This window comes from Martes martes, assembly GCF_963455335.1.
Source record: "Martes martes genome assembly, chromosome: 10".
Classification (NCBI taxonomy): Eukaryota; Metazoa; Chordata; class Mammalia; order Carnivora; family Mustelidae; genus Martes; species Martes martes.
In genome coordinates this window covers 77,165,811-77,178,590 of record NC_137898.1, presented here as the reverse complement: position 1 = coordinate 77,178,590, position 12,780 = coordinate 77,165,811, and the positions used below count along the sequence as shown (strand labels likewise).

General features: G+C 45.8%; 1 protein-coding gene across 5 annotated transcripts in view; it reads left to right on the top strand.

The window, feature by feature from the left end:
• The window catches only part of SMCO4 (single-pass membrane protein with coiled-coil domains 4), a 59,471-nt gene extending 57,011 nt beyond the window's left edge, over nt 1–2,460 (top strand). For all 5 annotated transcript variants that reach the window (XM_080816141.1, XM_080816137.1, XM_080816138.1 and 2 more), the window contains one exon: nt 1,672–2,460. In XM_080816141.1, coding sequence (XP_080672267.1) covers nt 1,756–1,935 — 180 coding nt within the window. In that variant the 5' untranslated portion in view covers nt 1,672–1,755 and the 3' untranslated portion in view covers nt 1,936–2,460. The remainder of the gene's footprint in view (nt 1–1,671) is intronic.
• Nucleotides 2,461–12,780: the final 10,320 nt, after the last annotated feature.

Sequence of the window (12,780 nt, the reverse complement as noted above, 5' to 3'; positions counted from 1 at the left end):
GCCTAATGGAAATTGTATACTTGCCAAAATTGGGCTGCCCCGAACTTTAATATTTGCCGTTGGCTGGCCTTACGCCATCCCAGTGCATGAAAATTAGTCACCTTGCACCATAAGAAACTCTGCCCAATGTGGGTAATCCAGACAAAAATCCCAGGGCCCATATGTGATGAGAGGAGTGGTAGGACACGAGGATCCTCTGCCAACAGTTAGGTCTCCATATGAGACCTCTTCTGTCTCAGGATTCCCTTTCTAGATTCTGCCATTTAACATGGTCACTTAGGTGTAAGCGCCATCTTCCTCGTCAGTGTGGTGACAGACCACCCACTGCCCTGGGACAAAACTGCACACACGAGATCATGTTACAGAAGTCCCTTTGTCAGAGGAGTCATGGCGGAACCTCCCTTCTGCCTCCAAGAGCCTCTAACCATGATACCTCGATGCACAGATGTCTCCTTTGGTGCCCAGCCTCTACCTCTTTGTCGAGTTTAGAGAACATTCCACCTGCTGTAGAGACTCAAAGGCTGGGCTGGGGGCATATTGGGCCTCAGCTTGGTAATTCTGATGCGCCCGGGAGCTGGTGGCACAGAGAAGCCACACGCCTGACAGTTCACCCTGGACTGTGACAGTGGCTCTGCCTGGTCTCCGGGGACAGCGGCGGTGGCCTCAGCATCTCTTGCTCCAGTGGCAGTGCCCAGGTGGTGACCTGGTGGGAGTTGGCCTCTGCTTATGGCCACACCAGCTCCCTTGTCCTGCTCATTTCCTGAGCCTGGTGCCCTGGCTTTTCTGGGGACCCTGAGAGGTGCCAGCCGTCTTCGCGAACTCGTCGTCAGCCAAAGGATTGCTGTTGCTCGAAGCTAAGCATCCAACTTGTCTGAAGCTGTTGCTCTTTAGTTGCCCACGGGTTTGTAATTCATTCCCAGGCCCCTGATAGCACGGCTTCATTCCCCTGAGCACCTCCTCGGGGCATGGAATGTACCAGAATCCTAATCTGAGTGGGCAGCCGGCCCGCAGGCTCAGCCGGCCTCTGTTGTCTGTCTGACCCGTATCTCCACTCTGCCTGCAAGCCATGGGGCAACCCCAGACCATGCACGTCATGAGGGTGCAGTGGAGTCCTCCACCTCGTCCCCAGCTCCTCGAGCAGTCACCGGCACAGAGGAGGTGCTCAGGAAGGTGACAGATGGGTGAACCAGGCCAGAGATGGAGAAGCCTGTGCCTCTGGGCTCTCTGCAGCCGCCGGGAGGCCGAGCTGGCCTACGATCAGGCCCGGGGCTTGGGCAGGAGGGAGCCATGTGCCTGGAGTCCGCAGGTGGCCAGCAGCTCGCCACTAAAGCTTGGCTGGGGAGGCTGTGGTCCTTGGAACAGTGAGGAAAGCAGGTGCGCCCTCTCCTCTGAGTGGAGACCGCATGCTTTCCAGGCCTTCCATGTCACACGTGCGCAAAGGCCCTGTATGAGCAGGCGGGAGACCCACTCCACATTCGCCCAGGGGCCTGGGACCCCAGGGTACATCCAGCTGACCCCCACACCTGCTACGCAGAGGGGCTGACTACTGTCGCATGAGCCCTCCTGTTCCTCCGGACCTTGTCTTCTGAGCTGCAGGCTAGCAGTTGCCTTTCCCTTTATAGTTTCTTTTCTCTCCCCCCCATTCATTTATAATCATTGTTCTCTCCCCAGGAGGTTCAGTGCCTTGACCAGAGGAGTGTGGCCCTTCCTTCCAAAGCCTCTCCAGACGCACCCTCCCAGCATTGCCCAGGAAAGATGCGGCAGCTCAAAGGGAAGCCCAAGAAGGAGACGTCCAAGGACAAGAAGGAGCGGAAGCAGGCCATGCAGGAGGCCCGGCAGCAGATCACCACGGTGGTACTGCCCACACTGGCCGTGGTCGTGCTCCTGATCGTGGTGTTCGTGTATGTGGCCACACGTCCCACCATCACTGAGTGAGCGTGTGGGATGAAATCCCCCAGCAGGGAGCCGAAGCCCGGGAGGGGGAAAGCAAAAGAGAAATGGCTTTCATATTCAGAGATTTTCCTGATGCTGAGCTCTAAGCTGGAGCACCCTGTCTTCTCTGGTCTTTGACTTGATTAAAGTTTCTCCAATTTCCCTGGGAGGGAATAGGGAACGTTTTATCAGTGAACGTGCCATACACCTTATGGTCCACTTCATGTGCCTTTCAGACTTCAAAGCAGTGTGTGTGTGTGTGTGTGTGTGTGTGTGTGTGTGTGTTTCTTTCTCGCTCCTGAAATCGATATGTAGCTCAACCTGGTGAGAGGAGGAATCTTCTGGGTCATGAATCAGTTGGAATCAGTGCTTACCCCATCCCCATTGTTTAGAACATGACTCTTTGCCTACACGTGTTCACAATTTCCAAAGGGACTGTATTTCTTCTCTGTGCTTAATGTGATTTGAAATATGTCGACTCAAAAGTGAAATATTTATTTTTTGAATAAAGGAGATAATAGCCTTAAACGGATGTTTATCTTGCTTTGCCAGGAGGTGGCCTTGCTCTCAGGGAAGGGCCAGGAGGTGCTGTGTGTCTCCAGGGGGCACCCTGTCTGGGAGGCAGTGTCCTTTTTCTCTCCACCCCCCCCCCGCCCCCCACAACCTTCTCCACCTCCCCATCGCTCTCTGCTTGAATCACTTCCAGGATGGCTTCTGCTTTTTGTCTGGATCGGTTGAAGATAGAGAGACTCTTGAGAGGGGGCAGACAGGGTGCCATTAATTGGTCTGTTTGAGCAAAGGAAGATTTCTAATTGGCATATGACTACAAGTGCTTTTTATACTGGTTAGCAACAGCGACGGGAAAGTGGACCTGGAGGGAAAGGTCAGACTCCATTCTGTTCCCGCCGAAAGGATGCAAATTGTTTGCAGTCCAGCTGAGTTTTTGATGCAAATTGGCCCTGCTAGAAAGGTTCTGCATTGTATTCTGAGGGCATTGTGCACCCAGACCTGTTCCTGATGGAGTGGCCCCTTTTTGGAAGTCAGATTCGTGATGACTATTGTAAGGGTGTCAGACCGCCCATCGTTGCTGATTACAGAGTGGTTTGTGGGGAGAGAAGTGCTTTTCTAATCACGGTGGCTACATGACTTTTTCACTGATGGCTCAGGCGGTTACTGGGGACTTGGGGCCCCTTGGAGAGAGTTCCTCAGGAAGACGAGACAGCCGCTGAAAGGAAGGACCCCAGCTGATGTCCCGAGTTCCTGGGCTTCAGTGGGGCTGACAGAGCTCCATGGGCCCCTCTGTGAGAGCTGGCCTCAGGGGGAGATGCTGCGCGGCCTGGGGCCCGCTCAGGTGCCCATGGCCCTGGGAAGAGATTTACTGAAATATTTATCAAATGCAGAGGCGGCTAGCCTATGGTGTTTCTTAGGTTTCTATTTTTCTCTCCCTTGTTTGGTTCTCTTCCAAGCCCCAGTGCTTGTGGTCTGGGAAAGGCTGAATGCCACAGCCTAGGGTCCTGCTCATTCAGGTGCAGAGGAAAGAGGAGGCCTCCTTGGGGCACCTGGGTGGATCAGTGGGTTAAGCCTCTGCCTTCGGCTCAGGTCATGATCTCAGGGTCCTGGGATCGAGCCCCACATCGGGCTCTCTGCTCAGTGGGGAGTCTGCTTCCCCCTCCCTCTCTGCCTGCCTCTCTGCCTACTTGCGATCTCTCCCTCTCTGTCAAATAAATAAATTTTTAAAAATCTTTAAAAAAAAAAAAAAGGAGGCATCCTTGTTCCTCACAGCGGCCACAGAGCCATGGAGACACAGAGCTGTGCCCGCTCCTGCCCCAAGAGAGGGTGTGGAGGCTGCTGCAAGGACAGCCCACTCACTCTGCTAGGAAGAGCCCAGGCCATGTGTCACATGATCGCCTGGTCTGTGTTTAGTCCCAGCCTATGCTCAGAACACAGAAAGCCTACCGAGTCTCAGTTTCCCTGTCTTTAAATAACTGGTCAAGTCACTTCTCGGAAAGTGGGCTGTCTGGCAGAAAACAAGGCTTGTTCAGCAAACCTGGGTCTTAACGCAGGTTTTATTGTCAGAACCCTCTGAGTCCACTTCCTCTTGTGAAAGTGGAGGTTATCTTGCCTCGTGGGGTGGATGGGAGGAATCAGTTGGAAATAGTAAATTTATAAGGCCAGGTCTGGCTCCTGGGGCGTAGTGGTTCCTCTATAAATAGTAACAGTAGCTCAGCATTTTACATGCATTAACTCATATTTCTCATACAGCCCTAGGAGGCAGGGACATCAGTACCCAGTTTTACAGGTGAGTAAACTGAGGCAGGCCAAGAAACTTGTCAGTGTCTGACAACAAGTAGGTGGAGAAGCCTGGGTGTGTTTGTTTTTATGCTTTAGTTATGGGCTGTTTCCAACATACACAAAAATGGAATAATCCGCGCACCTCATGGAGCTATTGGCCAGTTTCGGCACGCCAGTAAATGGCCACCCCCACCCATCCGTCTCTGCCATCCCCGCCCCAGCCACCCTCTCGGGCACACACGCTGGGTCATTTTGCGGCAAGACAGCACATGAGATTAAGGCCCAGACAGTACAGCTCCAGTGTCTGTGCTCTTCGTCATTAAGATCCATTGCCTCTTAATAAATACCGATTTCCTTCTTGCCACTCTCCGCGTCTAAAGAAACCTTTCCTGCCCAGGTATGTGTGAACAGCCCTTATCAGTAACAGTTGTCACGAACATCTTCGGACGCCATCTTTAGACCAACAGGCCGTGAGATCAGCTTTGTCCACTGCGTATCCTACAGCCCGCTCAGTCTCTCATCTGTTGCTCGCCGGGCTAGGACCCTCAACCCCGGAGCAATCCAGGAGAAACATCTGTCTTGTGGGTCCCTTATCACAACATTTTGGCGTTCTTGCCTAGGACATTTGGGGGTATGGTGTGAGAAGGGCACGCGCTCTGGGAACGCCTCACTCAGCCGCTTTCTCACCAGATGACCTCAGTCAGGTCCTGTAACCTGAGCTGCAGGTGACCCATGATCAAGTCGATCAAGGAATGTTCATTTTACTATGTGAGGATGTTGGGAGGATAAATAGGAAAAGGGCACGACATGGCGCCTGGAACATTGTAGATGCTCAGTAAGTGGCCATTCCCTTCCTCCCCATCAAACCTCACAGAACGTACATCGAGGCCTGCCCCCCAAGGCTCTCCACGCCGGCCGACACCCCACCAGCCACCGCGTAACAGATCCTTTAGGTGCAAGTGGCTCTCATTTCCACTCACTGTTTTCCTCTTTGTTGTCTGTCAGGGGGCCTAGTGGATTTGATATGGATTTGCAAGAGAAGGCAATTACCAGACAGGCTTGGTGAAAGCAGGCTGAAAATGGACTTTTAAAAGTTAACACAACTTTGATGTGAGCCACCTCCTGGCCGGGAGGAGACGCCAATGTATGGCAGCTGGGATTTAACGATTCCCAGGATAAACAGTACTCCCGAGTGAGTGGCCCGGTAATGATTTGAGACACCAGCTTTCACATTATTCCAAGTTATTCAGCAGCTTCAAGGCAAAACTGAATGATTTATTAGGAGTTTCACAGAAAGTCATGCTGGGTGTGCGCAACGGGATCTGGGCTCCTGGCTCTCAGGGCCCTCATTACCCGGCCTACCGTTTCTTGAAGAGCAAATTCCCAAAGAGGAATCGGGGTAGAAATGGGAATAGAAACGAAACCATTGTCATTGGTTTAAAAGGTGTCACTCGATGTGGTTTAAAAAATCATGATACCAAGATATATTTGTGTGTCTCCTGGTTCTGAAGCTACCAGCTTTCATTCCTTGCCTGACAGTTCCAAACCGAGCAGCCCATGCCCACCTTTCCTCTGTGTGTCCTTCAGGAAATATGAAGTGTATGGTAAGACTCACCTGTGCTTTGGAGCTGGGGACCCTGCCTCAGAGTTGTTAGGAAGATGGGGAAAGGATGATCGTCCTTCCCTTCCCCCCAACAAAGGATTTCATATCATTACTTACCTGTTGGAGGTAGAAGGAGAAGGAAATCTCTTGAAACCGTGGCTCTTAGATTTCTTTTTGGAAATCTACTCTCATATTATATGTGCGTGTATGTATCTGTGTGTGTGTGTGTGTGTGTGTGTGTGTGTGTGTGTGTATTCCTTTATAACCTCATACTGAAAATGTCCCACATGGTCTGTCTACCTGAAGATGTCTGCCTTACTTTGAATGCAATCCACACACATACCCCCGCCGCCCCCAGAGCCATCTCTAATTCTATGTTCTCTACAGTACTTGCCACAGACTTGAGGAAGCATGAAAAAAGAGATATAGAATCTTAAGATCAAGGAAATATATGAGTAGTTTCCTTTTGACCCTTTCAGGATATCTGTACTCGAATTGGCTGAGGGTTTGCCCGTCCTTTGGATTCTTATCCCATTACCCCCAGGCTTCCAAGATCAAGGAAGAGCACTTATGTATGTGGGATTTGCTTCACCCACTGCGTCAGGCCTAATTTTTCTTATGGGGCTCTGTGCAGATTAGTATCCAGTCTGTCCTCTTCTATTCTGAGTATTTTCTCATTATTCCACAAGGAAAATGTCTCCGACTTCAGTGTATTTGGATTGGGTCATCTGTATTATCTCTCGGCCTGCCAGTCCTCTGGAAAGGAGCCAGTCTTTTCAAAAAGTGTTTAATCCCTTAAGCTCTTGAGTAATAACTTAAGGAAAGTAGACCAAAGTGAGCATTGGGATGCTCATTATTGCCATGGGTAAGGCTCTCTCTCCTTCCCTCGCTGTGGACTTCCCCATTGTTGTATGAAACTATCTATCTTTGAACCTTCCTAGGAAGGACACCTGTCTCCATCTGGGAATATTCCTCTTCCAACTGAAACAAAGCACAGCTGCCTACATGCTGATCACCTCTTTGAGAAAGCATGTTAAGCGTTTTGGGATTAGGCCTGACTTCACAAGTCATCAGCTCACGTGGACTGGAGTGAATGCATAAAGCCATTGTGGACTCCTTCTGCAAGCCCCGGCACCTTGAGATACCACTGCCTCTAACTGCATTACAGGCTCAGCTGAAGTTCTTCCCACCCATTCATCCACCCAGATTTTCTAGAAACATTGAAATTCCCTGCCTCACACAGTCCTCTCAGACTGGCCATGGCAATAATTTTAACATCAGCAAAACAATTATAAAATGAGCGTGCCATAAGGGGCAAAGGATGACATATACTAGTATCATAATAAATGATGATATTTTGATCATCTATTGCTAGCAATATAACTTCAAAATAGGTAAAGCAACTAACCATGGATGTACTAGAAATAGATCAAAAGTTTTCATGGTAGATTTTAAGAGACACCTTTCAGGAAGGGTTAAATCAGCTGCAAAGAGCAAAGATAGAAGATGTGAATGATAAAATTAATCAACTTGATCTAGTAGATAAATACAGGTCTTTTCACTCAACAGAGAATGAATATTTTTTAAGAGCACACATGGAACATTAATAAAAATTGGCTTAAAATTTTTCAAATTTGATGAAAAATATAAACCCACAGATTCAAGAAGTTCAATAATTCCAAGCAAGATACACACACACACACACACACACACACACCCCACACCTAGGCACCTCAAGGTCAGATTGCTGAGAACCAAAAGTACATTGTTACAGAGGTGGAAATCAGGACTCAGTTGTCTCCTCTTTTGCATTTAACACTAGAAGATTGATGCTGACAAAATTCTCAAGAGGAAAAAGCCCAACCCAAGACCACTTTTGTGTTTTTCCTTTGTACATTCATTTAACCAATATTTATAGTGCAACTAGGTGCCAGGTACTGTTCTGGGCATTGAAATATACCAATGATGAAACAGACACATATTCCTGACCAGTGTCCATTCCAGAAAAGGAATGTATCAATCCGACTACCACTTCTGTGTGAATGTAATGCACACAAACATGGGAAAATTAAGGAATAGATCTCTCATGAGCGTTTTGTGAAAAAGCTACAAGAGGATAAAGTCAAAACAGGAGATTAAATGGAGGAACTAAGAGCAGAAGAATTTGCTCTAAGACGAAGAAGGATCGAGGGTGGAAGTTACAGATACAAACACTCCGTAACAGAAGTTGGAGGGAGGAGGAGAAGGTGATAAGTGGCCCAAGAGTTCTAATTTCCTGCTGTCACGATTAGGAGTAAAAATTATTTGAAGTTTATAATTTGAAGTATAAGGGTAAGTACTGAAAGATTAAGTAGAAATAATACAACTAGCTAATTTAGTGGAAAGGAGAGTATGAAGTAAAAGCATACTATTTTTTTGTCATTGTTTTTATTTTTTTTATTTTTTGAGAGAGAGGGAAGCATGAGCAGGTGAGGGGCAGCAGGAGAGGGAGAGAGAGTCTAAAGCAGGCCCCAGAAACAGCACAGAACCTGACCCAGGGCTCGATCTCATGACCCTGAGATGATGACTTTAGTCAAAATCAAGAGTCAGATGCCTAACCAACCGAGCCACCCAGGTGCCCTGTCATTGTTTTTATATGGTGTTATTAGATAAACACAAATGAAAAGGAAATTAATAAATTAAGGTAACCACTTAAAGGTAAGACAAAATAAAAACCTTTAAAACGATCAGAACACCTACATGAGCAAAGGAAGTAAGTCACATATTGGAAATTATTTTAAAGCGATGGACTATAAAATGGACCAATGGGATTGATGGAAATAAAAAGTGTAAAATGATGGCAGAAACAAAACCAAAGAGCTGTCTTTTCTGTAAATGTAAGGGGCCTGGATATACTTATTTAAAGAAATAGCCTCAGATAGGATTATAAGGAAAACCCAAGTACACATAAAGAAGATACATTTTAAAGTGATTTGAGACCACTGAAAGTAAAAGGATGGGCGAAAGGTAGATCAGCGATACAGGCAGAAAATGACAGTACAGTTAACAGTGCTGGGAGGAGAATTTATAGCCTTAAATATTTGTATCGAGAAATAGGAGAACGTGAAATTGGCAAACAAGAAGAAAGCAGTATTCACAACCTCACTGTTAAGCTGAATGGGAACAAAAAGCATAAAAAAGATAATGATAGAGTATATAATTCAAGATGGAGATGTAAAAATTATAAATATGTACGAAATGATCAAATTTTTCTTATAACAATTTCAATATATGTGTGTACGTGTGTATGTGTATATGTGTGTGTGTGTGTGTGTGTGTGTGTGTATATATATATATATATATATGTATATATATAGTATGTTTTAAAATTGTAGTTAGCATACAGTGTAATATTAGTTCCAGGGGTACAATTTAGTGATTCATCCCTTCCATATATCACAGGTGCTCATCACCATAAGTACTCTACTTAACACCCATCCCCCTCTAGCCCTCCCCCCCACCTCCCTCCATCCATAAACCCTCAGTTTGTTTTCCATCATTCACAGTCTCATGGTTTGCCTCCCTCTCTTTTTTCCCCCTTCCTCTATGTTCATCTGTTTTGTTTCTTAAACTCCACATATGAGTGAAATCATATGGTATTTGTCTTTCTCTGACTGATTTCGCTTCACATAATACCTTCTAGTTCCATCCATGTCATTGCAAATGGCAAGAGTTCATTCTTTTTGATGGCTGAGTAGTATTCCATTATATATGTACACACCACTTCTTCTTTATCCATTCATCAACGGATGGACATTTGGGTTCTTTCCATAGTTTGGCCATGGGTGATAATGTTGCCAGAAAAATCAGGGTGCATGTACCCCTTCGAATCAGTATTTTTGTATCCCTTGGATAAATAACTATGAATGCAATTGCTGGGTCATATGGTAGTTCTGTTTTTAACTTTTTGAGAACCTCCATACTATCTTCCACAGTGCCTGCACCAGGTAAAATGATCAAGTTTTTCTTAACAGAAATTACAGGAAGTACCAGGGGTGACAGAGAGAAACATACTAGTAAGTGGAGATTTTTTTTTTCACCATTTTCAGCCCAGGACAGAGCAAGTGAATAAAAGATAAAGGTTTAGAAGACCCACACATAATAAAATAACTTGACTCTTCTATATCAAATTCTTGGCTTTTTTAAAGTTTCAGAAACATTTATCAAAATTATGTTACTTACTCACTTATTTAATGTTTGTCTACTTCCACTAAATCATGAGCTCAATGAAATGGGAAAGGAACTTGTCTTGTTAACCCTATTTTCTCAGGAACTAACAAAGGTGACCAGTAAATATTTTCAAATAGGTGAGAGAACACTTGATTCACAAAAGAAAAATACAAATGTCTAGCAAGTCCATAGGGAGGAAAAGCACAACTTTATAAACAAAGGTATTTCTGTTTAAGTAACTTTAGAATCCCATCTTACCTGTCAAATTGGCACAACTTAAAAAACATGCTAGAAGTCCTTGCTTCATTTATAAATGCATACCTTAATAATGTGTCAATCCTGCAAAATGTCAAGCAGAATAGATAACACGAAGTAGTTCTTCGCAGTTCCTAATCCCCTCATTCGAACATCCAAGGTGAGCCGTGACCTTGAGGAAATGTACTACTCCTGTAAGGGTATAAGGTCGTATCCCAACTTTCCCCTTATTTCAGTGGGTGTCCTGGCCTGAGGCAGGATGCATATAGTCCTGACAGGCCCCAAACAGAGGCCGAGCCACTCCCAAACAGCCCCCAGGAGCTCTGTGCTTAGCTGTCCTTGGCCCCCTCACCGTCAGTCTGCCCCATCTGAAGCTCTCCCTCCACGGAGCATCTCCCCGGGCTGGTGTTTATCTTGTTGCTGACATTTAAATTTGCTACCTGGAACTCAGAGGACGTTTCCATAAAACTATAAATGTGCATATTTCTAGAAAGGTCTACAGGGGTTACTGGTTCACTCTCCTACCTCTTCCTGCAGCACCCTCATAGATTCTGATTAAGTGGCTAAGATCAGGACTCCAGCCTGCACCTGGGGATGGGCCCCAAATGTTGGTATTAACGAAACAGAACAGAAAACAGGAGAAAAAGGATTTTGAAGAAAATTCCACATCCAAATAAGGATATCTTACTGTACTTCCTCCTTCAAGTTCAGCTGGGGATTTGACCCCCTCTGCCTTCTAGTCTGACTACCTGCAGTAATGATAAGAACTCATCTAAGCTACATCCAGTGGGACGATTTGAGCCCCCGTCCATGAAGGAACCACGGGCTGGGGCATATGCCCACATCCCAGTTCTTCACTGGGTAAGAATGATGTCAAGGCCCGATGTCATGCTAAAGCCCTTACAACTGCATGTGTCCCTGATGTGTGGGCTCACACTATGATTATTTGAGTAAAGACCTCTGGTTAATGACAGTGAGCTGAGCACATGCTCCCTCCTAATGGTGAAACCATGAACCAGGACGAAGAGAGAGAGAGTGGAATTAAGAGGAAGGACATCTGGGAAGATGGGAAAGCAAACAGACGCATGGTAACTGGCTTAGCAGACCCGAGCTCAGGATGCTGATAGGAAAGCAAGAACAGAGGCTTTTGAAGACCAAGTCCAGAGGAGGTTACAGACCCGCTGTTTGTATCCCTTTCAAGTCAGGAGTGCGAATGGACATCTCCCTCTAGAAATCCATTACAGTAAGTATAAGAATAACAACTGACAGCATATAGCATCTCAAACACCATTAAATGAACGCATAGTGTTTCTAGGTGTTTGCATTAAACTCAATAAACTACTACAGCCTGTGGGTCAAATCCAGCCTGCCATCTGTTTTTGAACAGATGGAGAGCTCAGAATAGCTACCTTTTTTTTTTTTTAAATTAGACTTTCTATTGTGAGATAATTGTAGATTCAAATGCGGTTGTAATACAGAGAGATCCTGTGTACACTTCGCCTAGTTCCCCCAACATTAACTTTTTCAGATCTGTACTGCAGCCTCCTAGGACACCCAGGATGTTGACGTTGACACAGTCAAGGTACAGGTCATCACCAGGATGATCACGGGCTCCGTTTATGGCCACACCCACCCCGCTTCTACCCTTGATCCCTCCTTGTCCCAGGGCAACCTCTAATTTGGTTTTGTCATTTTGTCATTTCAAGAAAGTTTTGCTGTATAACAAAGTATAACTATTTGTGATTGGCTTTTTTTCGCTCAGCATAATTCCCTAGAGGGTCCTCTAGGTTTTGTATGAATTGGTTGGTTTATTTTATTGCTGACTGCTATTCCATGGTTTGGATGTACCCTGTTTTCTTTAGAATTGTTTTTAATAGTGTTTAGTCACATGATTTATAGCAGCATAGGTTTACAGAAGATGTTTAAGATGGCTTGGTAACTTAGTCTTGGATTTTCTTTTAAAATTGAGAATAGGGGAGACAGTTACGAGTTAATATTTCAGGGGGCATCTGGGTGGCTCAGTCAGTTAAGCATCTGCCTTCAGTTCAGGTCATGATCCTGGGGTCCTGAGATCGAGCCCCTGTATTGGGCTCCCTGCTCAGTGGGGAGCCTGCTTCTCCCTCTCCCTGACTGCTGCTCCCCCTGCTCGTGCTGTCAAATAAATGAGTAAAATCTTTCTTAAAAAAATATTTTGGGATAACTCAGAAGATACACTGATACCAATTCTATAAACAGCAAATATGAATGTAACTTATTTAAGCCTATTCACATTTTGAAAAAGCACCGTCATTTTTTAAAGCTGAGTACTATAAATGGTTCTTGAAAGTCTATAGTGGACATGATATGTTGAGTCCAACTAGTGGGGGCTTTAGGGTGAATTTATGTGACCATCCAATTTTAGAGTTAAAAATCAAACTGTGTTTACAAAAAGAGTTACAGGGGGCACCTGGGTGACTCAGTCAAGTGTCTGCCTTCATTTCAGCTCATGA